General features: G+C 53.2%; 1 protein-coding gene across 7 annotated transcripts; it reads right to left on the bottom strand.

The window, feature by feature from the left end:
* Window positions 1–1,427: 1,427 nt before the first annotated feature.
* On the bottom strand, window positions 1,428–19,607 carry IFT27 (intraflagellar transport 27). Of its 7 annotated transcripts, none has more exons than XM_082740254.1 (8): window positions 19,496–19,607; window positions 19,088–19,188; window positions 12,606–12,685; window positions 12,176–12,235; window positions 11,075–11,134; window positions 9,113–9,230; window positions 8,054–8,163; window positions 1,428–1,674 (listed from the first exon to the last, which is right to left on the bottom strand). In XM_082740254.1, exons 2-8 carry the CDS (start codon window positions 19,119–19,121, stop codon window positions 1,576–1,578), a joined length of 561 nt encoding a protein of 186 aa, XP_082596380.1. In that variant the 5' UTR covers window positions 19,122–19,188; window positions 19,496–19,607; the 3' UTR covers window positions 1,428–1,575. The 7 variants fall into 7 exon arrangements, with proteins under 7 accessions (XP_082596380.1, XP_082596379.1, XP_082596381.1 ...); XM_082740253.1 differs by having other exon boundaries at window positions 19,466–19,564; XM_082740255.1 differs by lacking the exon at window positions 19,496–19,607 and adding an exon at window positions 19,369–19,459.
* Between the last annotated feature and the right edge of the window lie 4,609 nt (window positions 19,608–24,216).

Below are 24,216 nucleotides of genomic sequence, written 5' to 3'. Positions count from 1 at the left end.
TGTCTGTAGTGGTGGGTCCCAGGGACCAATTCTGGAGCAACTGGAAATGCCCCTTCCATGGCTCCTTGGTTGTTTTTTTGTAGGTTTCCCTTGCAGACCACGTGACATGAGATCAGCAGCTTGGCATTGCGGGCGCCTAGAGAAATGCCTGACCCACCGTAGGTCCTCGGTGCCCACCATCTGAAAGAGTGACTCAGCAGGAAGACTGCTGTTACTGTGAGCTCCCACAGAGAAACAGCCAGAAGAGGAAGGGGCTGGATGGGGCCTGAAGGGGGGACACCATGTGCTCCCTCCCCACCCCTGCCTTTCACCTGTTAGTTTACTCCTCATGGTCACCTCAAGGGGCGGCCCAGTCAGCACCCTTTGAAGATGGAAAGACCTCCACCTGCTCCAGGCCAGGCCAGGGCAAGCTGGGGGGTAAGGGGGGAGGGCAGGAGGAGGGAGGCCGAAGAGGCTGTGGCTGTGAGCCGGGCTCTGATGTCCACAATCTTGGCTCTGTCACCCCTTGGCTCAGCTACCAGATTCTCTGACTCCGGTTCCCCGTCTGTAGAAGCGGGATGGTAAGACTACATTGTAAGGACTGAGTCAGCTAATACAGGTCACGTGCTTAGTTCAGGTCATTAACAGCACCCAGAGTAAATTTCATGACCATCACGATCATTGGGACAGATCCAGGTCTGTCTACCTGCAAAGTTGGTGCTCTGCACCAAGGCCCCCATTCCCACGAACTGGGAGGGGCGGCACCTGACAGCGGGCAAGGGGGAAACCCTCCGCGGCACCAGGACTGAAAGCAGCTGAGGCCCCCCGTGGCGGTGACAGGGGGGCCTTCCGTGCCAGACCGTGGCCCACAGCCCTGGTGTAAAAAGCACCGAGGAACCTCTGTGGGTCTTTAATCAGGGGAGTGAAATGAGGAAGGTGAGGTTTTAGGAAGATTAATCTGGCAGCAGGCACGGGATGGAAAAGAGTCAAGCTTAGTGCAAAGAATTACGACTCCCGCCCAGCTGCGAGAGGCGGGTCATTAAAGGAGAGTGGCCTGGTTCACAGCTCCCTGGGCACTCAAGGTTCCCGGCAGCGGGGAAGGGCGGGGCACCTTACTCGGGAGGAGGCCCCAAGGGGGCCGACAGAGGGCACTGTTTGGTCGGTGACCATGGCCATCGCAAGGCAGCTCGGCATCTGGACAGCAAAACGGGCAGCAAAGCCGGATCTGTTAGGACGAGCAGCCGTGGGCCCAGTTCCGAGACGAGCATCCCACCGTGGGCCACGCCATGGGTACAGGCCCTTCGGGGCTGGCAGGACCACCCACTCTGATGGGTGCCAGCCCCCGCAGGTGCCGGGGCCACCAAGGTTTTGAGCGCCGCCCAGAACTGGCAGCCCAAGGGCAAGACGGAACCAGGGCCACCCCAGCCAAGAACGGAAGGAGCCGTGGCTCTTGCATCTTTTCACTTTATTTAAAGCTGTCAGGATATATCAAAAGTGGCTGAAGCAAGTCCAGCTTCTCTTCTCCCCCAGGAGCCGGAGTCCTTGCCGGATCCCCAGCGGCGCCAAGTTGGAAAGGCACTGCCCGCCCCGGGGCCCTCACACCAGCGTGTGGAAAACCTCGACCTTCTCCCGGTACAGGTGGTGGAACTGCTTGGCCAGGCAGTGGAAGGGGGCTTCGTAGTTCTCCGTCTCCTTCTGCAGAGGCAAGGTGGAGAAGTTGGTGGTGTTCCCAACTTGCTCAGGACTCCCCCTCCCCTCGCAGCAGGTGCCACACCTCCTTTGTCCCCTGGGACAGCAGGGCTGGCTACTAGCACGCCCTTGTGACAGGGAGGAAACCAAGACACAGACTGGTTACCTAACTTGCCGAAAGCCTCACGCCCTCAGTGGTGGGGCTGGGGCTGCACCTGGATGCTTCCACAGAGCCCGTGCTTGTGGCTGCGCTCGCCCCAGACGTGCCGGGATGCTAAAGTGAGGCTCTTGTCGCTTAGTTTTGACTGGGGCCCTCAAGGGGCCAGGCAAAATAACAATGGCAAGTCCTCTCTGCTGCCTCACTCCGGAGGGGCAGACTGTGGCCCTGACCCCTGGGGTGCCTCTCCGTCCCCTCGAGCTCAGTGGGAGGCTGCAAGAGAAAGCCCGAGGCCCAGGGGCTCAGGCCAGTGCTGGAGCCAGGCCCGGGAAACCTCAAGATCAGCCGGGGCTGGCTGTGTGGACGGCTGTGTGGAGCAGCACTGGCCTAAGCCAGCGGCCAGCCGAGCAGGAGAGCCAGCCTGGAGCTACCCCAAGGGGCCTCCGCAGGGACTGGCTGCAGGAGCGGGACGGGCTGCAGATAGGGGACGGGCCCCAACAAGAGCCGAGGGCCAGGAACCAAGGCTGAAGGAGGGGATGATGCGGGGTCACTCATGAGCGGGAAGCTTGGTGGGGAGGGTTCTGCCCAGGGGCCGGGGAGGGTGCGTCAGTGCAGTGCTCCCAGGCGCCAGCCTGAGACACCTGACAAGTCCAGAGGAAGTGCGGCGGGTCCCAGCCAAGCTGCCCGAGCTCCCTCTCCTGCAGGCAGCAGGCTGGGGGTGGGAAGGGCAGGCCCGGCCCTGCTTCCCATGGCAGGAACGAGCCCTGACTGGACGTGGGGAAGAGTTTTCAGGTGCCCAGCACTGTGCGTCTTCGTAACTGCGATGACTATTTTGTAACCAAAGGTGCCCGAAGGACTTCCACTTCTCTGAGCGATTAGACAAGTTCTGGAGCTGGCCCTAGATGACCTCCACAGGGTGGGAAGAACCAGTCCCACAGGGGGAGCATGGCAAGCTCTAGAGGAAGGAAAACCGTAGTTTCTCAGCTTAGCTAGTGTTCTCTCACTCTGTGTGCACGCGTGTCTTTTTTTTTCTTTTCTTATAGAATAAGCTGGCAGAAGAAGGAACCCGCTACTCTGAGGACAGAGGCTCAAGCTATGCACGCATAAGAACCCACCTCCAGACCATTCTTGACAGCTGGCAAAAGCGCAGCCTTGCCACGAGGCAACGAGATATCCCCAACGACAGGGAAGGGCTTCCAGACGGCAGAATGTTTTTAACTCATCGAGCTCAGTGCCCTCGCTTTGTCTGTGGCCCAGGGATGCTGCTGGGGTGTGCGGAGCCCAGCCTAGGATTTGAGTTCCCCAACTGGAGAACAGCTTTTCCGCCGGCCAGCCGGGGAGACGGAAACACGCAACAGAAACCGGTTCGCACAGAGAGCCTTACCTAGACTTTCTCACAAGGGAATTCCCAAATGGGAATGGGACAAGTTAGCCAAGAGCAGAAAAAGAGGGGGTGCCACTGAGGAACAGGGGACGTTGTAGCCGAGAAGCACACCTGTACTAAGTGTGCGACCCCCAAGGCCCACCCCCCCAGCCGTCAGACAGAAGGGAACAAACTCATCACATCCGCGAGGCAACTTTGGCTGTACGAAACATAAAGCCCTAGGCAACACCAATGTCAATAGTAAAATGTTACACTGGGGGCGCCGGGGTGGCTCAGTCGGTTGGGCATCTGACTCTCGATTTCCACTCAGGTCGTGATCTCAGCGTTGTGGGATGGAGCCCCATGTTGGGTTCTGCTTTGTCCGTGGAGCCTGCTTAAGATTCTCTCTCTCCTCCTTCCTCTGCCCCTTCCCTCCTCCCTTTCCAAAAAAAGAATGTTACCCCAGTTGAAAGCATAGTTAAGTAAGGAGCAGACAGAGGATGAGGATTGCGTAGGACATGCACAAGGATTTCCAAATAAATTTGAAAGTTCCCGAAAGCAAGATCTGGGGAGAATGCAATATGAAAAGTAAAAATTCAGTGGAGCTGAGCCTTTCTATATGCCATGGAGCACTCCTGAAGTAGCAGATGTAAACGGCACCATTTTCTGAATGCATTACGAGGGTTTGCCGATGACAGGAACCCGTTTGTTAAAGACTAATCATAATCTCACTGACATACTAGAGAGTACATTTGCTTTGTATGAAAAGATCCTTTGATCAGACTCTCTGACTAGTGCTCAATCTGGCCTAGAATTCTGCCTCTGAGAGTCCCAAAGTAGGTTCTGTGGGAGGCCAGAGCTCCTTCTAGAAGGTTCTCAAGCTTAGACTGGCATTCTAGTCCTGGTTCGGCCGCTCAAAGGCTGGGCAACCAGGGAGAACCACACAAGCTTTCGAGTCTCTTCGTCATCTGTAGAACAGGGATAGCTCTGGCTGTCTTGTCGGGAGGCTAGAAGCTTCTGCAGATAATGTGTGCAGATGCCTAGCACGCAGTAGGCACTCAACAAAGGTCAGTTCCCTTCCCTCACCTTGCTGTAAGAGGAGAGTCCTCCCCTCAGATCCTTCTTGAATTTGTGTTTAATATTGTCCTATAGAGATGAACTTTTTTTTTTAGAACTTGCTTAAAAAAATTTTTTTTTTTTCATTTTTTGGTCTGAAAATGTCAAGTTTCAAAGGGTGTAAGAAAGTCTAAGGCGGGGGGGGGGGGGAGCGGCGCCTGGGTGGCTCAGTCAGTTAAATGTCTGACTCTTGATTTTGGGCCAGGTTACGATCTTAGGGATCGAACCTCCACATTGGTCTCTGTGCTCAGTGTGGAGTCTGCTTGGGATTCTCTCTCTCCGTCTTCTGTTGCCTCCCCCCACTTATGCTCGCTCTCTCTCTCAAATAAATAAATAAAATCTTAAAACAAGTCCAAGAGGAACTATAAAAAACCCCCAATAGCCAAAGCAATCCTGAGAAAAAAGAACAAAGTTGGAGGCGTCACACATCCTGATTTCAAACTATATTAAAAAGCCATAGGCATCGAAACAGAGTGGTCCTGGCATAAAAACAGACCTAAAACCCAATGGAACAGAATTGAGAGCCTAGAAATAAACCCCTGCCTACACGGACAGCTAGTATTTGACAAGGGAGCCAAGAATACTCAGTGGAGAAAAGCTAACCTCTTTAATAAACGATGTTGGGAAAACCAGATACTCACAGGCACGAGAATGAAACTGGACCCCTATTTTACACTATTCACAAAAATTAACTCAGAATGGATTCAAGATTTGAACTTGAGACCTGAAGCCATAAAACTCCTAGAAGAAAACATTGGGAAAAAGCTCTGGGGCAGGAAACTTGGCAATGATTTTACAGCTGTAACGGCAGAGCACAAGCAACAGAAGCAAAACCCAATAAATGGGACTACATCAAACTAAAAGCTTCTGCACAGTGAAAGAAACCACCCACAAAATGAAAAGGCTATTTACAAACCACACATCTGAGATGGGGTTAATATCCAAAATATGTAAGGAACTCTGGGAACTCTATGGCAAAAACACTGATAGTCTGATTTAAAAAATGGACTGAGGAGCAAATAGACATTTTTCCCAAAAAGATATTCAAGCGGCCACCAGGCCCATGAAAAGGTGCTGGACACCACGCATCCGCAGGTAAATGCAAATCAAAATCACAATGAGATGACTACCTCACACCTATTAGGATGTCTATTACCCTGGAAACAAGAGATAACAAGTGTCAGGGAAGAGATGGAGAAAAAGAAACTTTTGTGCACTGTTGGCGGGAATGCAAGCTGGTGCTGTGGAAAACCATGGGGAGGTGCCTCAAAATGTTAAAAGTAGATCTAGGATACAATTGAGCAATTCCACATCTGGGTACATAGCCAAAGCAAATGAAATTGCTACTTTGAAGAGACCCCTGCACCTCCATGTTCCCTGCAGCATTACTTGAAACAGCCAAGACACAGAAACAACCCGAGTGTCCGTCAACAGATGAATTAAAGAACCTGCGGTTGGTATGCAAATGACCATGATGGAATAGTATTCAGCCTCGAAAAGGAGGGCATCCTGCTATTTGTGATGACGTGGGTGACCCTTGAGGACGTTATGCTCGGTGAAACAAGCGAGACAGAGAAAGGCAGATACTGCATCTTTTCACTTATATGTGGGATCTAAAAACACCCTTGGTCATAGAAAAACACAAAGCAGACTGGCGGGTGCTAGGAGCGATGGGGGACGTGGGGGATGGTGCATCGAAGGGAGCCAAGTTCCAGTTTTAAGACGAGCCTGTTCTGGGGATGGAATGAAGGGTAGAGAGATAGAAGGTCAGACGACCGCGTGGGGACCGTCAGGACGGTGGCCGCCACGCAGCCGTCAGGAGGGCAGAGCCGGGCGCCAGGTGTCAAGGCTCGGCTGCGTCTCAGGCGGCATCGGGTTCTATTTCCTTTTTAATTACAGCTTTCTTACCCGAGCTGCCAGTGGTGCTTCTGTTAGCGTCAACTCCGGGGACTAGTTAGCTTACACAGTTAATACCAAGTGCTTAACGGCGGCCTCCCCTGGCATAATTGATACCCACCCGTTTTGCTGGCGCAGCAACAAACACCCACGCAGAGTTGAAGCACGTAGCCCAGTGGCCTGTGATGACTCATATGTTGAGAGTGGGCGTTAATTTTTGAGCTCCATCAAGAGTTCTGGGGACTGTGGGATCCTGGGGTGGGGAGGCAATCCCACAAACGTGAATGGAGGCAGAGGGAGTAGTGAAATATGGCTTGATGCGGGTAGTACACCATTCGCTTGGCTCAAAGGGGCACCGCCTACAAGGGGAGACGCCCTCCATCCCGTAAAAGCTGCTAATGCAAAATTCATTAGTTTAGCATCTGTGATCATAGGGCCAGAGGCAAGAGGGACATCTATTTTTGTATCATCTATGAATCTGAAACTTAAGTAACAATAGTATCAATTAGATTTCTAGGGGGAATGGGCATACTTCAAAAGCAAACATTTATTGAGCGTTTCCTATGCACCAGACTTTGTGATGATGTTTTCCTATTCACCATCTGACGGAATTCGCACATTCATCACTCAACGAGGAATAGGTTTTCTTATTCCCATTTTACAGGTGAGGGGGCTGAGGCATTGGCAGCTCGATGAACAGGCTAAGTTCTCCGCCTCGCCCCCAGCGGACAGAGTGTTGGCCTCTACCTGCTACACTTTCCCAAGAAAGCACGCCGCTACACCGCTTTGGTGTGGGGGGGTGGATTTTAAAAAGTTCACATCCACACAGCAACTGAACAGCAAGACTTGCCAAGTTTTGTAAACGTAACAGTGGAAGTATCTGCAGCGTGAGTAGAAAACCACATCTAGACTGTTTCTTAACTAGCTCACTGACTCTTTTGGAAGGCCAAAGATTCAGGCCAGGGGGCCAGAAGGCCAGGAGTGAGGTCCGAGTGACAACCATGGGTGTTTCTGGCCACGCAGGCTTTGGCAAGTCTCCCCATCAACCCTGGTGAGGGGCGCTGCAACCACGAACCTTGGCCCCTTGCTGGCTAGAATGGATACTTCTGGGTTGCTCCTGCAGGGGGAGCTGTTACTTTCCTCCCTTCTGGAAAGTCTGATAGGAGCATGTCTGACTGGTGCAGATGGGGTCCCATGCCTGTGCCTTGGCTGCAGGGAGGCTGGGACCTAAAAGGTCTCAAAAACAGGCACGGCGTTCTCAGGCGCTGGATAGCCAGAACTGTGAGATGGCGCCAGTAGCAAAACCGCTGGCTGTCCCCTTTCTCTCAAGGGCTCCTGCAGACTCTAAGGAGGGTACTTTGTGGCCTGGTGTCACGCCGGTGCTGCGGGGAGTTGGGACAGGGAGCCAGCACTCATAGCCCAGGCTCGACTCTTCACAAATCACGTGACCCTGGACAAGTCACTTCCACCTTCTCAACATGGAAATGGGGATTATGGGACCAGCACCCAAGGTCACGGTACTGACTGTGAGGGCCCGTGAGATAATGCTCCAAGGGCACTGTAACCCACACTATCTCACGTGGACACCAAGGGTCGCTACGCCCGAACATAATGCACCTGTATTTCTCATTAATTGAGATACAACTATGTCAGCGCAGGCCAGCGCATCTGCTTTCCTGAAAGTGCATGAGTGACTCTGCTGTATCGAGAAAGGTTTTGAACCAGGAACGTGCATGTCAGTTCCAGAGGAGACTCTGCCTATGGTGGGGTTCGAGGCCGTAAGATCACATGAAAGACCACCTCCAACAGAGGCCCACTCCAGACGCGGCTCCGGGGCGAGCGGGGCTACTTACCACGGATGTTTCGAAACATTCCAGGCCTTGGCCCAGGGCCCATGCCCGGGCCTGAGCCGAATCCACCACTCGTCTGCTGGCCAGGTCTGTCTTGTTCCCCACTAACACACCTGCTCAAAAGAAACAACCATTTAACTGGTTTAACTGTGGCAGCCCGGAGGGCTGCTGGGGAGATCAGAGGGCAAGCATACTAATTCTGAGGGGTCTAAAACATTGTCGAGGAGAGGCCAACTGATTCCCGGTGCTGAGCACCAGGGAAGGCGGAGGGGGAGAGAGGCTCCCAGGCTGCACACCCGCCCTCCCCACCCCTGCCTCGGGAAAGCCACCGGGCTTTGCTTTTCACACCCAGCTTTCGCTCGGCCCCTTTTCCAGACTTCACGCCGATCTGTCTGCCCTGTCTCCTTCAGGCTGCAAGGCGAGGGCCAAATTTATGCGAGCATTTGCGATAATTCCGAGCGCATGGAGCAGACGTTAAAAATGGTCATTAATACTAATCTAAGGACTGGGCTCAGAGCCAGGGACTCGGAGGCAATTTAGAGCTGTTCCCAGCTGCATCAGCTGCAGCTAATTTCTGAGCCCGTCTCTGGAGATCGCTTTCCCTGGTCTCTAATGAGGGGAATTTGTTGATCTCACATAGGGATGAAAAATAAACTGATTTAAAGCATTCAGAAGTGACAATAGGACTTGAATGTTTACTTGTGCCCCACATATAGGAGAAAATGAGGAATTCATCCCCGGGGCTGGCTTTCAGAAATAAAAACTCATTCATATCACAGCACCTTCTCCGTATTGTCCTTGAGTCTCCTCTCCATGACTCTGCGGGGGGCAAGGGGCGTCTTCGTGCCCATTTTACAGACTCACAGAGGTGTGTGTGGTAACTCGCTGAGGTTTCCGGGGCAGCTAAGAGGCAGTGCTGCCATTACCATGAAGACCACCACACTCTAAGCCAGGGGCACCACACCCTCTTTTCTAGCCTGAGGCACCTCTGCAATGACCTTGAACTCGTGAACTCGAGGGACAGCTGTGGCTGGAAGTCCCACAGCTGATGGCAGCTCCTACCTGGGAGGGAGGTGCCTGGAATCTGTGACCGAGCCTTCTCCAGCCATTTGCTGCAGTTGCTGAAGGACTGCTCGTTGGTCACGTCATAGACGAGACACAGGACGTTGGGACTCTCCCACTGTGCCAGAGGGACAGGATGAGCATGTCAGTAAGGATTCCTAGGTGGGACTTCCCAGGGAAGCGAAGAGGGGTCGGCGGCGGTGGTGGGCTGGGCTGAAGGGGAGGGCCGGGGCTCACCCCTGTGTCAGCTGCCGTTCTGGGCACGTTCTGTGCGTGGTTGAAAAACCTCCCAACTTTGCAAGGCTGGTCTCAAGATCCCTACTGAGCTCGGGGAGGGTAACTGACTTGCTCAGATCAGACATGCTTTAAAGACTAGGGTAGGACTGAGGCTTTTTTCCGACCCAGAAATGCTCTGGCCTGTCGCTGGTTTCATCCATTCATTCTCTGTCGCATTCCTCTCAAGGGCCCACTGTTATGTCAGTTATTATGTTTTTCTGCTTTGCAGGCCTAAAAGAGCATCCTTCTTCCACTAGCCAGCCTCTGGAAGCTTGTTTGCTGGCATCTTCTTAATAAGGGCTGGCTTTTCAAAATGCGAAGAGCACTTTCTGCTTCTCCTGCAGTACATCAGCCCTAATCCAAACCAGACCGACAAGTGGACAGGGCTTGCTGTCCCAATTAAGAAGCAGGCCTATGCTCTCAGGGGCTGTGGCCTGGGACGTCCTGCGGCCTTGCACAAGGCCACAGGACGGCCTTGCTCGGAGGCTGTGATGCTCGTCGTCCTGGTGTACGAGGCTCTACACAGGCCCCTGTCTCTGAGGACCCCTATCCTGCACAATTACAGCCTGGTTTATTTCTGGTGTGTCAGTAACCTCCCAGCGTGTGGGGAGGAATCCTCTTCCCTCAAGTTGTCCTTGGAAGGCTGGTCCAGCATTGGCTCTGGAGGGTTTACTGTACCCCAAGGCTATGCTGCCGCTTTAACGGAACTGATGAACACCCCCCACCAACTTCACGCTGCGGACTAACTCAAGAAATTTTGCTAGAACCACAGTGACCTCGCCTTTGTGCATGCAGGGAACACCCCCTTCCTCTAGGCCTCAGTGAGGGGACCCAGGATAGGCTTGGGATCAAGCTGGGGAGCCCTGTGTCAGGGCTGGCTGGAGGCAGGGTGTGGGCTGACCGGTACCCCTCTGGCTTGTCCAGACACGTCCTCCCTTCTGCCCAATAGGGCAGCACCCAGTGAGAGGCCATGCACACAGCACGCACGTGGTAGGCATCACAGATGGATGCGTGAAGCCAGCCCATGAGAAATGACTGTCATTAGATCTGTTTCCCTTAGACAACAAAAAAGGGGCAGAAAACAGTTTCTATTAAAGTGTAGCTGTTCTTGGAAAGGCAGGGGAGGGCTCTGGAGAGCTCAAAACTTCTAATTAGCTCACTGGCCCAGATTAGCGGAACTGTTACCTTGACAGGTACAGGGAGCTGGACCCTGCGAGGATGGCTGGGTGGGCCAGAGGAGGACCCCCCAGGGGTTGGGGGGGCAGCAGGTGCAGGTCCCAGAGTGGACCCCAGAGGTGGGCAGGGAAGGTGAGCCTTGCTACGGGGCCTCCAGGGTGCCCCCTAGAGGGGAAGAACATGTTTGCTTCTGTCCTGCGAGGCTGGGGAGTGCCGAATGCTCAGCACCATCACCCTCAGGAGGGAGCTGGCCAAAGGAGGGGGGCCCAGAGCGCTGCGGGGACTGAGTCACACAGCTTGGGAGCATTTGGAACCTGGCCATTCCAGAGCTGGGGGAAGAGGGACTCAACACGCATGTGCCAGTCCTCCTGGCCAAGGGGCTGTGCATCCCAAGGCTGGGAGGACTGCTCCTGGAAGAATTCTGCCGTGGTAGCTTCTGGGAGAGCAGGGAAGGGGGCAAGTTTGTGTGGACGGTGGTGGTGGTTAAGGAAAAGATCGCACGCTACTTGCCAGTTTATCCAGCATTTCGGAAAACAGCTCCTTGCCGGCAGAGTCAAAAATGAAGAGTTCCTAGAACCAGAAAGGCAGGTCCCCAGAAAATCTACATGTAGGCAAATGGCTGGCCACAAGTCCCCGAGGTGACCCTCCGCTCCCTGCAGACCCGGCTTCATGGTGAGATGCACCCATTCCCACAGGCTCGGTGAAGATGGGGGAAAGGAACGATCTGGAGAGCCCGAGATGGGCAGCGCAATGGTCTTCCACACCAACTAGCACTTTCTGTGCAACAGCTCACCTCTCCTAACCCCGAGTGCAGAAATACCAGGCACAAGCTGACTTCCCACCTGGCAGAACAGAATGCTAAACAGGCTGACAAGTGCTCTGGTTTCCAAAAGGTCATTCTGCACTTTGTTAACCAAATTGATTTTTAAATCTTAAAACAATTCTTTTTAAAGCAGGTCACAGAGTAGGCCTGGAGAAGGTGTTTGAAATAGGACAGCCTGCCATCCTTCCCCGCTGAGAGCGCTGGGATTCGGACAGAGGGTGCAGGGTGACTCTTCCTCGGCCAGCCCATGCGAGGGCCCCTCCCTGCTGCTGCTGCTCTGGGAAGTCTCCCCTTCGGCTCCCCCGGGGCACTGGATGCCCCTGGCTGGCTTCTGACCCCAGCACCTGCGCTCTGAAGGTCGGGGCTGTACTCTGCGTTGAGCGCCGCTTATCTGCACTCATGTTAGCCCTTCTCCCTGCACTGGGGGTACTTCAAGCTGTGTTTCCTCATGGACCTCTTTAGGAAGGTGGTGATTCATCCGTCTTCTCTCCAGGATAGTACTACACACGTGATGCCTTTGCAGTTCAATTTCCAGAGTTACGGATTCCAAAGAAGGGACCTTGGCTAAGAACCCTGGTACTACACCACTTCTATGAGTGCAGGGCCCCTATCCCTGTCTTCTTACACTCCCTTCTTTGGCCTGGGTCAGTGACGTTTCCCAAATGCTCAGACAAGCCTCGGCCAAGTTCTGACACTATGTCCCTCTTAGGGAAGATGACATGGGCCCCAGAGACTCTGAGCCCAGCTGGAGGAGCACTGACCTTTCTGGGGTCAAGGGCACCACTTACCACACTGTCCCCTGTGTCAGGGACTGGCACTGTCTTCACCACCAAGTCCACCCCTGTTGTCTGTGGGGGGAGAACCGAGAATATGTGCATCAGAGGGTCCCAAGAGGCATGTCACAGGACACGATGAACACCCAATACCCAGAAGGCACAAGTACTATGTTCTGGATTGGTTGTTGGTGCAGAAGTCAGACAGGACCAACCAGCCTCGTCCAAGTCCCCACCCACAAGGAGCAGCACATGAGAACCAGGCCGACCACCTGCTGGTCTGTTCCATGGACAGCCTCGTGCCCTGTGGTTTGTGGCCATTCAAAAGAGCTTCTCATCAAACCTCTCAGGGCTTCTTAAAAAATTCTGGAAAGTCACTCCTTCAGGGTTAGGGGACAACCGTTTCTCTTTAAGCCTCGACCAGCCCCCAACTCCCACATCTCACCAGGGTGTAGTTCTTCTGGAAATGGGCCCCGTCGCTGCGGAAGTTCTGTGCCAGGGCGGTCTTGCCCACTGCTGGGTCTCCTGTGAGGTTGGAGAAGAAAACCATCACTGCTGTCCCGATCTGACCACAGAAGGAAGCTCTCACTCCAGAATGCTAGTTAGAAACCAGAAACTTCAATGGCTTTTCAGAGAAAATGTACTTGATTCTCCTGGGGACTTGTGAGGTGGCTGGCAGGGCCACGGGCCCAGGAGAGCGATCTTCAAAGCCCAGTCGCGTTTCTTCAAGGGTAATCCTTTCATCCGAAAGAATTGACCCAGAAGGTAACAGAGCTTGGGCGGGGGGCGCTTTCGAGCACTAGAAACAGAACTAACATCTGCCCCCGAACACACCCCATGGGGGAAAACTCTCACTTTCAAACTTGAATTTACTTTGAAGTCTTATAAGGTAAAGGGGTGTGTGACCCGCTCAGTCTTATGGGGCTCACCTGCCTGACGGAACTAATTCGAGCTTAGAACTTCCATCCGTGGGTCCCTGCACGCTTCTTTTAGGACAGGGGGGTAGAGGTTGGGAGGGTATCTGTATTTACAGGAAGCAAGGGATCAGGTGCTAAATTTATCAACCTGAAATCCCTTTCCAAGTGATACATTCTGTCCCCTGCCTCCCCGTGCTGGAGACCACTGCGGACCCATCTTCCCAGGGGCTTTGCCATGTCTGTCCTCAACGGCCACTGTTTCCTCTAGGCTCGCCTTATATGCTCTGGGGTTTCTCTCCCTGCCCTTCCTTTAGGAGTCCACAGCCCCGTAAATTGGTATCTCCAAACTGAAGGTGTATGGCATAGGTTCAGTCTGAGATCTGGACCTTCTGCAAGACTGTCCGGAGATATTTAATCTGGAGGTTCTTCCCTGCCCCCAAGGATGCTGAAGGCTCTCCACGCCCCTCCTTAATCCCACTGTGTACATCGCCCCCCCCCCCCCACCCCCCGCCCCCATGCGTGGCTCTGCTCAGCCTCCTGGGACTCCACACTTTTCTCATCTGCAAGATCTTCCGGGGCCTGGGGCCTGGGGCCGTGAGTCTGGCACTGACGCTCCTCCTGAACACCTGTTTTCTGCTCTCTCGTGCCCTGGGTCCCAGCACAACCGCCACTGCACTCTCGGGCCTCTGACTCTATCCTACGGTGTGACCCCTCCCTCCGCACCTTCACTGTTTACAGTCGGATCCCACGCGCCTCTTCACTTGACTTCTCCGCAGCCCGCTGCTCTGTTCACTTTTCAGTTTTGACTCTTCCCACCTATAATTTTCTCTTGTGAGACAATTACTTGACTACTTGTGGCATTTCGTTTCCCGTGAACTCCTCCAGCATTGAGTGAGCTGCTCAGTCTTGCTTTTTTCTGTTTACCACGGTGACTTAGAAGGGAATCATTCCCACGATTCCCTCCTTCCCAGCCCTCACCCCGTACCGTCGCCAGCATCAACCTCACTGGGCAGAGGAAGGGTCCGAAGCTCAGAGAAAGCTGGGTAACTGGCCCAGAATTCCAGCATCTCACTCTCCCCAGCAGACCCCACTCCTCTCCTAGAGCTCGGGGACACTCCTGACCCATTTCTAACATTGCCCCTATAGGCCCCCATCACCGAGGCCTTGCCTGCCGTCAGGGGCGCCCGCGGACTAGACTGTGGCGGGGTACCCATCCATCTCTGAACAAACAGAGCGTATCGCTTTCCTTCTTGTGCTTTGACTGCATCCACGCTCCTGACTCCAATTTTGCTTCTGAATCCAGTTAGAAATTGGCTCTTCTCGCTCGTGAAATTCCCCACAGATTTATTTGTTCTAGTTAATTTCATGAATCTTTCTTCCGACTGTCAGTCAGAGTCACCCACACTTAAGGAAAGCCTCATGTGCCGGCTGAGGAGGGATCCAGCACAGGGAAGGGAATAACTGATAAACACGTTTGCAGAGCAACACGATGACAAGTGCAAAGGCAAATAGCACAAGCTGAGAACCAAAGTGTCTGAGGGCGCATCGAACAAAGAAACAAATGAGCAGTTTCATCAGCAAGGATGACTTCCCCGGGGCCAGGGAGAGCCTGGGGTGATGGCAGGGAGGGGCACTGATGGACAAAGACGGTGACACCTGCAAAGGCCCTATGCAAGGTCACCTGTGACCTCTTAATTGCCAAGTCCAATGGCTTCTTCCTCAGTTCTCACGCTCCCTGATGTCTCTGAAGGATGACTCAGCCGGAAGCAGCCCCCTCTTTCCTGAGTCCTCTGGCCCTGTGGCCCCAGGGTCCTTGCACGGGTCTTATTCTTCCACTTCCTGCTCCTGAAATGTGGCCACTCCTGTAGGTCTGTCCTTGGCCCTCTGCTCCCTGTGGCTCTGTCCCGTTGACTCTTTCCCCAAGTCCTCTCTCGGGTCAGGATCCCTCTCCCACGCTCTGCCTGTATCTCCAATAACCTGTGGAAGCTTCCACGAGAACGCTGGGCCTCCACCCAATCTGTCGACAGCCTGGCTCGTGTCGCACCCCTAGGTCCCAAGTGGTCTTGCTCACCCATCTCTCTGGTACTGCTCACGTCACCACTTGCCCACGGCTCCCAGCTGTACGCAGTCACCTCTGACCGCATCTCCCACACCCCGCGCTCTGCTCCTGGGCTCCTGATGTCCTTTGTTGGGTCTCGAGCCCGCATGGCCTTTGTCGTCACTGCTGACACTGCACTAGTTACCTCAGCCTGAGCTCTGAGCCCTGCCTTGTGATGCGGGAGCGGGGCCTTTGCAAACATGTGTCTCCTTTGCCAGGGGCTTCCTGTCTGGCTCTGCCAATGTGAGTTCTAGAGAGACTGGCAACTGGGAGAGGGGGGATGGGCTTACTCCTTTCCCACCTGCCTGCTGTGTCTCTTAGGAGTACCTTGGCAATGGCCTTCACCCAGCAGCAGGTAGTAATGTCTCTCCAGTTTTGTTTTTTTTTGGTACTCCCAGACCAGCCTTATTATTCCTCCTCAGAGATGCCAGGATCGGGGCGGGGGGGGGGGTAGTGTCCCCTTCTCAGAAATCTGCCTATTGGCTCCCCAGGGCACTCCTGGGTTTCTGATGTCCCTTCATCCTTCCAGGCCTCCAGAACCTGTGTGATGAACACCCCGCGTGAAATCTCACGGGTGCAGTTACCTACTGTAGGTTCTGCTTTTTTGCACGGACCCCGACTTCTGTAGCAGTCGTAGCAAGAGTGGCCTCCAAACCCAGACCCTCAGGATGGTCCGGAATGGGTTTGGGTGCGTCTTGCCTGAACACGGGGCTCAGCTCCCTCCCAAGGGGTGGGGACTGAGGCCCAGTGATCTGTGGCACCACATGGCAGGTGACTGAATTCTTGAGGTCCCACCCCAGCAGAGCCGCGCCCCCTCCTCGGGAATCTGGATCCCAGCTCTGTGGGGTTCCTCCTCAAGCCTCTGACACCCCAACTTCTACCTACCACTTCTGTGTCACCTCAAGGTTCTCTTCCTGCTTTTCCGTTTCTCCAACCCCTGTTGAACCAATTCTGTTTAAGAAAATACCCAATGTGTTTTGTTTTCTTGAGCGGGTCTTGCCTGATGCGCTCCCCACCTGCTGCCCCTCTCTTTTCTTTTTCTTCGTTCTACCTACCCCGTTGGCACCAACAGATGGACGTTTCCAGGACAGCATCACTGTACCCCTCTCTGCCATCAAGCCCGAATCCACATCCAATCTGCTCTCCAATTACCCTTTACACTGAATCTGGGCCCTACACTCCTACTCTCTGGCTGAGAATCCCTCAAAGGTAACTTCCTTCTACATCTCCCCGCCCAAGTCCAAATTCTCTGCCCGGCAAGGCTCCCTGCCCTTCTTCCCTCTTGGAAGGCCATCCCTCCCTCTAGCCTTTACATGTGAGGCTCACAGCTGGTAGCATGAGACTTGATGTCAGAGGCCCCGTCCCCGCTTCCATCGAGGGGCAGTCAATTGTAGTGCTTAGGGCACAAACTCCAGCCCCCTCACTTATCTGCTATGTGACCTTGGGTCAGTGATCTCTCTCTGAGCCTCAGTGGCCACTTCTGCAAAATGGGAATCACAGCACCTATCTCATGGAATTGTTGGGAGGATTTAATGAGCTGATGTGTGCAGCGCCTGACGTATATGAAGTTATATTTAAGTGATTTTTAAATATATAAATATAGAAATAAATCACTGCTTTATTTACAACAGATGAATGTCAAGGGTGTAATCCCTCCTCATCTCCTCAGCTGGGCCAGAACAATTAGCAGCAGTGCCTTGAGGTATTTCTCTGGTGTCTGGCGCACAAAGGGCATTCTGTTCATGTTTGTTGAATTATAAATTATTCTGCCCATCTCAGCACTGCCACGAGTGTAGGGTCTGGTCTGGTTCCACCTTATATTCCGTTATTACCTTGCACGGTGACTTACACACAGCAGGTGCTCAATAAAGATCTGTTGAATGAATGAACACTTAAGTTGAACATCAAGTCCCTCCAAGATTAAGTTATAGGAGAGAAAAAAAGACAGATAAACTCAATTTAAACAGTAGGCCTGGGAAGGGAAAGGAAAAATAAAACCAGTGAGGGGGTGGGTGTAGGCAGTGGGGGTGGTGTAGAGAATGAGAATTTGGTGATGGTGGTGGGCGGGGGGTGGGGGGGACCTGATTCATTGTGCTGAGGTCTTTTTGGTTTCTGGAAACTTCCATGAGGAAATGCCCTTGAGGCCCCGAAAGGAGGCTGCAGTTAAGGACTAGACTGGAGTTCACAAGTCACTTACTCAGGCGGTGGCCGCAATCAGGGGAAAAAGTGCCTGAGGGAGTGGATGTAAAGAGAGACAAAGAGTCTAGAATGGAGGCTTGGGGACAGTAGCGCTGGGGGCTGAAAACAAAGCCCTGGAAATCAGATCACCAGAGTCTGGGTGCCAGCTCTGCCAGATCCAGCTGTGCAACCCAGGGCAAATGTCTTAACGTCTCTGGGCCTCAGGTGCCCATCTGTAAACGAGGATGACAGCAATACCAATCCCACAGGGTTCTTGTGAGGATTCACTGAGATTCCTGGGTTGAGGGTCCTTATACAGTGCTGGCGCACAGAAGGTGCTCAGTACGTTAGTCCCATGATGGAAGTTGAATGAAGAAAGAAGAGAACAGTTAGACAGAGAAGCCCATGGAGGAAAATAAAAACGTTTTCACGGTATCTGCAAGGAAACTGAGGCTGAGGGGAGTTGCTGTGTCCCAGATGACATAGGAACAGCCAGAATTACTTCTGTTACACAACACTGCCTCCCCTGGCGTTTCTGGAAACTAGAAAAAAACTACCTCTCTTGAGAAGCATGGATTTTTTTTTTTTCTTTCTCTCTAGTATGATCTGAGTTACTATGGTCAGTCATCTTTCCGTATGACTGTTTTATTTTCAAATTAAAAAAGCCCTTAAAAATGTCATCAGTTTCAGTCTGGAAGAGAGGAATTCAAACAGGCATCTCTTCTCCCTCTATATGGTTTCTGACCATTTCTTTCCTGAGCCCGTCAGGGAACCCTGGCGAGATCACGGAGTTCAAAGCTAACACAAGTGAAGAGTTTTGGAGTTGGGCAGGTCTGGGGGCTGAAATCCTGCCTATGACTTTCCTTCGCTGGGGGGCAGGGGGTAACCTTGGACAAGAGACCCTTCAGTGCCTCAGTAAGAGAACAATGCAGCACCTACTTGTGTGCTACAGGAAGGGGACTGAATGAAGTACCCGTGCCTGCCGTGCGCTAAAACTACACCTGTGTTCAGAGGCCCCAGATCAAAACCCAGGCGACTATCTTCCTAAAGGTGCAGACACATAAAGGAAACACCACAAATGTGAATGCCACACGGTCATTCATTCCACACATGGCTACTGAGTACCTCTTGGATTCCAGATATTCAGGATGCTTGAGATACAGAAGTCAACAAAACGAAGATTTGGGGGATTCAACATTCATGTCCCCTTGAGACTGGGTTAGCCAAGTAGCTCTGGCTCTTAAACACGACACACATGGGTCTGTTGCAAACTCTGTTCAACTGCACATTATTTTCTCCAATCCCTGTTATCAGAGGGGGTGGGCTCAGGGGGAAAAAAAAAATCCCACATGTAAAGACCTCCAAAGTCACTGATCCCTGACTCTGGGATACAGCACACGGTTTAGATGAAACACTTACGGTGTGTTTAGCCTGACTTTTTAAAAAATTTTATTTTATTTTATTTTTAGAACGGGTCTGCTCGTCCTGAACACAGCTCGAAAACTGGTGAAGGTGGTCTCGGAGCAGGACCGGGAGTGGGCAGGTCCGCTGGAGCTACAGATGCGCTCTGGAAGGTAACTCTCCCACCCTAACGGAATCTACTCTATCAGTCGTTCCATTAATTCGCCTTTGGAAGACACAACAAAGGGAAAGAGGGTAGGCGATTTAGGAGAACTAAACCTCTCATATCTTAGGAAGTCTCTGGACTCCGGAGACTGTAAATTTCAAACTCACCTGCCAGGATGCATTTGGCCGCCAGCTTCACCATGGTAACCAACTACCTCCGCGGACGAGAGAGAGGGAAGAGCGGCTGCTAGAGGCGTTGGGGGACTTGCCTGGGAAGGGAAGTGGAGAGAGGAGACGCTCAAGGGGCCTGTGGCCGCGGTACGGACCCGCTGGGCTGGGGGCGGCTACCGCGCGCGAGGACTGGGGCGGGGGCGCGGAGGAGGGCCAGATGGGGCTCAGCTCGAGGCCTCAGAGGGCGGCCTCGGAGGCGCGAGCGAGGCGACGCGGACCCCATTCCCAGCCCAGAGTCGGCAGCGGGGATCGAAAAGTGAGACCCAGCAAGCCTACAGCCCCAACACGCAGCCAGAGGCACTTCCTCTCACCCACCTGCCCCGCCACCTCCTTCTCCCCACTGACCCGCGATAGGCTGCCACCCAAAGCTCCCGCCCCGAAGGCTCTCGGAGGCCAGTGGGGGGAGGGGGCGGGGCTAACAGCCCTCCCTCCACGGACAAATGCTATTTGTGCTTCAAACTCATCCCGCTTGACGAATAGTTACGGGAGATGTCAATCATTGCTACTCCCACCCCCGCGCCGCCGGAAAGTTCGCGGAAAGGAAGCTCCAATCTCCGTAGCCAGAGGCGGTGATAACAGAAGCTTTCTGATTGGCCAGAGGTTGGCTTGGACCATCTGCGGGAGGAAGGGGGATTCGCCGCTCCCCCCCGCCCTCCCGGAAGTGAGTTAGCCCATGAGGGGCGGGTCCGGCGCGCGGGAGTTTGTAGCGGCGCTTGCGCAGTAACGAGGCACCAGCTGCGGAAGCACAGCTGTGAGCGGGTCAGACTTCATAGAGTTTTTTGGGGCTCCAGGTCGCGGGAGCAAGGCTGTGTGGTGCATCAGGAAATCCGGTTCTTGCCCCACATCCCGCAGGGAAATCCGGTATTTAAAGCCCAACGATATTATGCGCTGTAAAATCTTTAAAATATGAACGTGTTTATAGGGATGTCTGTGAACGAGAAGGAGAGCAAGTAAACTTTGCCCCGGGGGCGAGGGTTGCTCTCAGGAACGTGAAGTCCTTCCTTCCGCTGAACCCACTTCCTCCCCGGTACAGTGGAGAACGTGTGACCCCCTCCTGAGTGAAAGCGGGCCTCCAGAACCTTGCGGGTCCCTCAGAGAGGCTTAAGCCCATCTCCGCTGACTGCACCTCCCCGCCCCCCCCCCCCCAAGCCCCTGTTGCTGGGCGGTCGGTCAGGAGACCAGGCTGAAATCCCTGCAGTCTTCCTGGCCTGGCGCCTTGCTTCACCCCGAGCTTCTTAGCTCATCTTTGAAGATGGGCCAGCAGAACCCGCCTCTGGAGTTGTCCTGAGGCGCACAGGAGAGGAAGGATGTAGGGGCCTCGTGCACAGTAGGGGCTCAACAGTGATTGTCGAATGGATGAACGAGAAGAAATTTATATGGACAGATTCGGCTTATCACCATCCCGGTGATGACATCATGGCCAGGTGTGACCCCAAGGGCACACCTGCTGTCAAGCACCCCGCCCCCATCCCAGGCCCAGGGTGGCTGGCGCTGAGAGGGAAGAGACCCCGCCCCCGGGCACAGCTGTCTGTGCCCAGGATTCCCATCAGGAACCTCTCTGTCACCAGGCACTTCTCCCAGCCACATGCAGGGCGGTGAGCACATGCACACTCACAAATTGCTATGAAATTTTCAGTCCCTAATCGAGAGAAACAATGCAAGTTGCCTGGAATTTTCTTTCCTTAGGAATCATTCCTGGGATTATCATTGAGGCCCTTCTGTCTCTCCTTGGTTCCTTTTACCTGCTCTTTTTGAAGACATCGTGCACAGCTTTTTCAGGTACCTCGGGCCCGGGTGAGTCAGAAGGTCTCTGCCTGGTCTTTCTACTTCCCCCTCTAGGCTGTCCTGCCCCTTGTCACCCCGTTAACCCCCTTAGAGGACCTTGAGTGAGTCACCCTCCTGAGGCAGATGCATGGAGCCTAGACATGAAGATACATCTCAGGGGAGCCTTCTGGAGCTCTCATTTCCTCCAAGGGGGTAATGGTGCCTCCCTCATAGGCTGTAGTCCTCTGTACCACATCCACTCTCCCTCTCATTGTTGCCACTCTGTGATTTGGGTTGGTAGCATTGTGAGAGCATTTTAGATTTTTCCAGCAAGGTGCTAAACTGTGATAGTGAATTCTACCCTGCTTACTCCACAATCCCAAGGGCCTTCTATAGATTCTTTTTTTTTTTTTTTAGAGATTTTATTTATTTATTTGACAGAGAGAGATCACAAGTCGGCAGAGAGGCAGGCAGAGAGAGAGAGGGAGCAGGAAGCAGGCTCCCTGCTGAGCAGAGAGCCCGATGCGGGGCTCGATCCCAGGACCCTGGGATCATGACCTGAGCTGAAGGCAGAGGCTTTAACCCACTGAGCCACCCAGGCACCCCCCTTCTATAGATTCTTGACGACTAATGACAGCTGCCTGACTGTCGCTGGATTTAAAGGGGTCAGGGAGTTTTGGAGCCATGAGGGCCCTTGAGAAATTCTTGTCTGACCCCTCCCTGAGCAGCTGTCGTGGCTAGAGCTGGCCTTTTTTGAGCACATACTGAATGTCGGCCTCATTCCAAGCTGTGGACTAAATTAATTTAGTCATGTTCATGTGTGATAGTCACAATAACCCCTGCGAGGCTTGTATCATCCCTGTTTGATAGATGGTAAAATTGAGGCCCAGATGGCGAAAAGGCTAATGTCCAGGGCCACAAAGCTAGTGAAGGGTGGAATTAGGGATCAAACACAAGGAGCCTGTCCTGCCCCCCTGTGCCTCTCACACTTGGCGTGCTGGAGTTAGAACGGACCTCAGGTCCTGCTCTTGCGACTGCTGTCTTTTTCTGTTTCCCGGTGCGGTCTTCCCAGTTTCATTAATAAGCTTTCCTTGAGCGCCTGCCCTAGGCCAGCCCTGAGCTACGAAGTGATGGTGACAGAGTCCCAGGCGGATCGGTCACACCATGGGCCTGTGCGGGAGCGCCGGCCAGGGTTGCAGGCCTGTTTTCTAGAGGAGGCAGGAATCTGGATTCTATGTGAAATTCCCTCTCAGATGATCTGAGCCTGCTTGTATGTAAGTGTTGAGTGGGAAACGATTTGTTGCATGAAGGAAAAAATACTCTTTGCGGCGGTTCCCGGATCAGCAACATCAGCCCCACACAGTGACTTGTTGGAAATGCTCATTCCCAGGCCCTACCCAGGCCAACTGAACACTGACGGTAGGAACCACAGTCTGTTTTCATAAGCCTTTTTGGTGGGTTTGATGCATGCTATTGTTTGAGAATCTCTGCTCTTAGGTCATGCTAGGACCACCTTTATCCATTTCCTCTGTTTCACTGTTTCTCAAACTCCCCAAGACCTGTCCTACCTCAGGGCCTTTGCACTTACTGTTCTCAGTGTGGCCACATGAATCTTTCTCTCAAACCTTCAGATCTTTGTTCCAATGTCATCTCCTTGGAGAGGCCCTCCCAAGCACCCAATTTAAAGAATTACCCCCAATCTGTTGGTCTCAATCTCTTTGCCTTATTTTACTTTCTTCATCGCACTCCCTGCTACCCAATATTATATTCTATACTTATTTATTTGTATAGTGTCTGTCTCCTTGCACTACAGGGTAAGCTTCTTGAGGACAGGGACTTGGTCTCTTTTGTCCTCCCAAGATCTCAAATGGTGCCCAGCCTGGTGAAATACTTGGTAAATATTGTTGAATAAAAGAAGGAGTCTTGTAGAGTTTACCCTACTGGTCATTCATTCATTCTACAAGTACTGATTCTTGAGTACCAATTCTTGTACAGGCAACATGCTTCCCGGCCATGGCCATTCAGATGGGGACAGCCTGAGGCCTGGGTCCTCTGCTACTTCCCTCCCCCTTGTATACCAGCTCCAGATTGGTAGAACCTCCAGGCCGACCCATAGGCTCTGTGGGAGTGGAGGGGTTAAATAGCACTGCTCCCCAAAGCCAGGGATCTGGCTGTTTGGGCTGATTGGGAAGCGAGGGCTTTGGGTGAGGCAGCTGCTGACAAGTCGTTCCCAGGGACTGTTCCATCATCCTGGGGGTGAACACTTGACAGCCCTGACAAACAGCGGGTGCCCAAGCTGTGGCTTGGTGCCAGGGACAGCCACGATATTCCACGCACGTGTCCGAACCGGTCGTGCACACTGCATGGCCTGAGTCCCTCCACCATTGCTCCAGGGGCTTCTCCTTTGCGTGGGCCACTCCTCAGAACCCCCACGGCTCGTGGAGTATATTATTAGCAAGATTATTGGATGCAAAACAACCCCTTGGAGTAAATAAGAGGCTTTAGGGGGAAATTCGTGGGGAAAGCCTCTTGAGGGTTATACAGCATGAAGCCTTGGGAAGAATACCTTTCATCCAACAAAGCAGATTTGCTCTAATGCCCTCATGTCGGGGGTGGGAGGAAGGCTGTGCCAAAGAGGACCAGTAGGTTTGTGGGAATTTTATGTATTTTGATGAGAGCTTCTTCACCTTGGCACTGTGGACATTTTAGAGAGTGATTCTCTGTTGTGGGGGGCTGTGCTCAGCATTTTAAGATATGTGGCAGCATCTTTGGCTTCTACCCACTACATGCCAGAATCATCTCCCTCGTCGTGACAACCAAAAAATGCCTCCAGATATTGCCACATATCCCCAGGTGGCCAAAACCATCAGGGAATAAAGGGCCACTGCGGTGTGAACCCAGTGAGTAAGGAGTGTTGATTTTAAAATTGACATTTGCAGGGCCCAGGACTCAGACACATCCGGGTTCGAATCCTGCCTTGCTTCTTGGGTTCTGTTGTGTCATCCTGGCTCCTGTGGGTGCCGCAAGGATCGGCCGGGTTGAGACCCAGAAGGGGGTCTAGAACAGCGCCTGACAAGGGGTAGGACTCACTAAACACCAGCCCTCACTGACAGCAGTCGGGATGCTGATGAATCCCCCTTCAGGTGGTCTGTAATGCAGCCCTGCTGTCTGGTCTGTGTGACTGTTTTCTACATGCAACTGCCTCCTGGCACGTTGCCTTGTCATGGTAATGACCTTTGCTGTTTGTTTCTCCACTGTTCAGGTGGGCCTGGTTGTTTTATGCCTCCACTGACGCAGTGCTT

The sequence above is a fragment of the Mustela nivalis genome (assembly GCF_964662115.1).
Source record: "Mustela nivalis genome assembly, chromosome: 7".
NCBI lineage: Eukaryota > Metazoa > Chordata > Mammalia > Carnivora > Mustelidae > Mustela > Mustela nivalis.
The sequence above is the reverse complement of the archived record's forward strand: the minus strand, read 5'-3'. Positions and strand labels throughout refer to the sequence as shown.

What these genes read in the sequence shown, in the direction of transcription:
- IFT27 (XM_082740254.1), bottom strand. Translation starts at nt 19,121, where the DNA reads ATGGTGAAGCTGGCGGCCAAATGCATCCTGGCAG. An exon ending in TCCAGGCACCTCCCTCCCAG is followed by an intron (nt 8,164 to 9,112) that starts GTAGGAGCTGCC and finishes TCTTTTGAGCAG; the next exon opens with GTGTGTTAGTGGGGAACAAG. An exon ending in AATGTTTCGAAACATCCGTG is followed by an intron (nt 1,675 to 8,053) that starts GTAAGTAGCCCC and finishes TTGCCTCTGCAG; the next exon opens with AAGGAGACGGAGAACTACGA.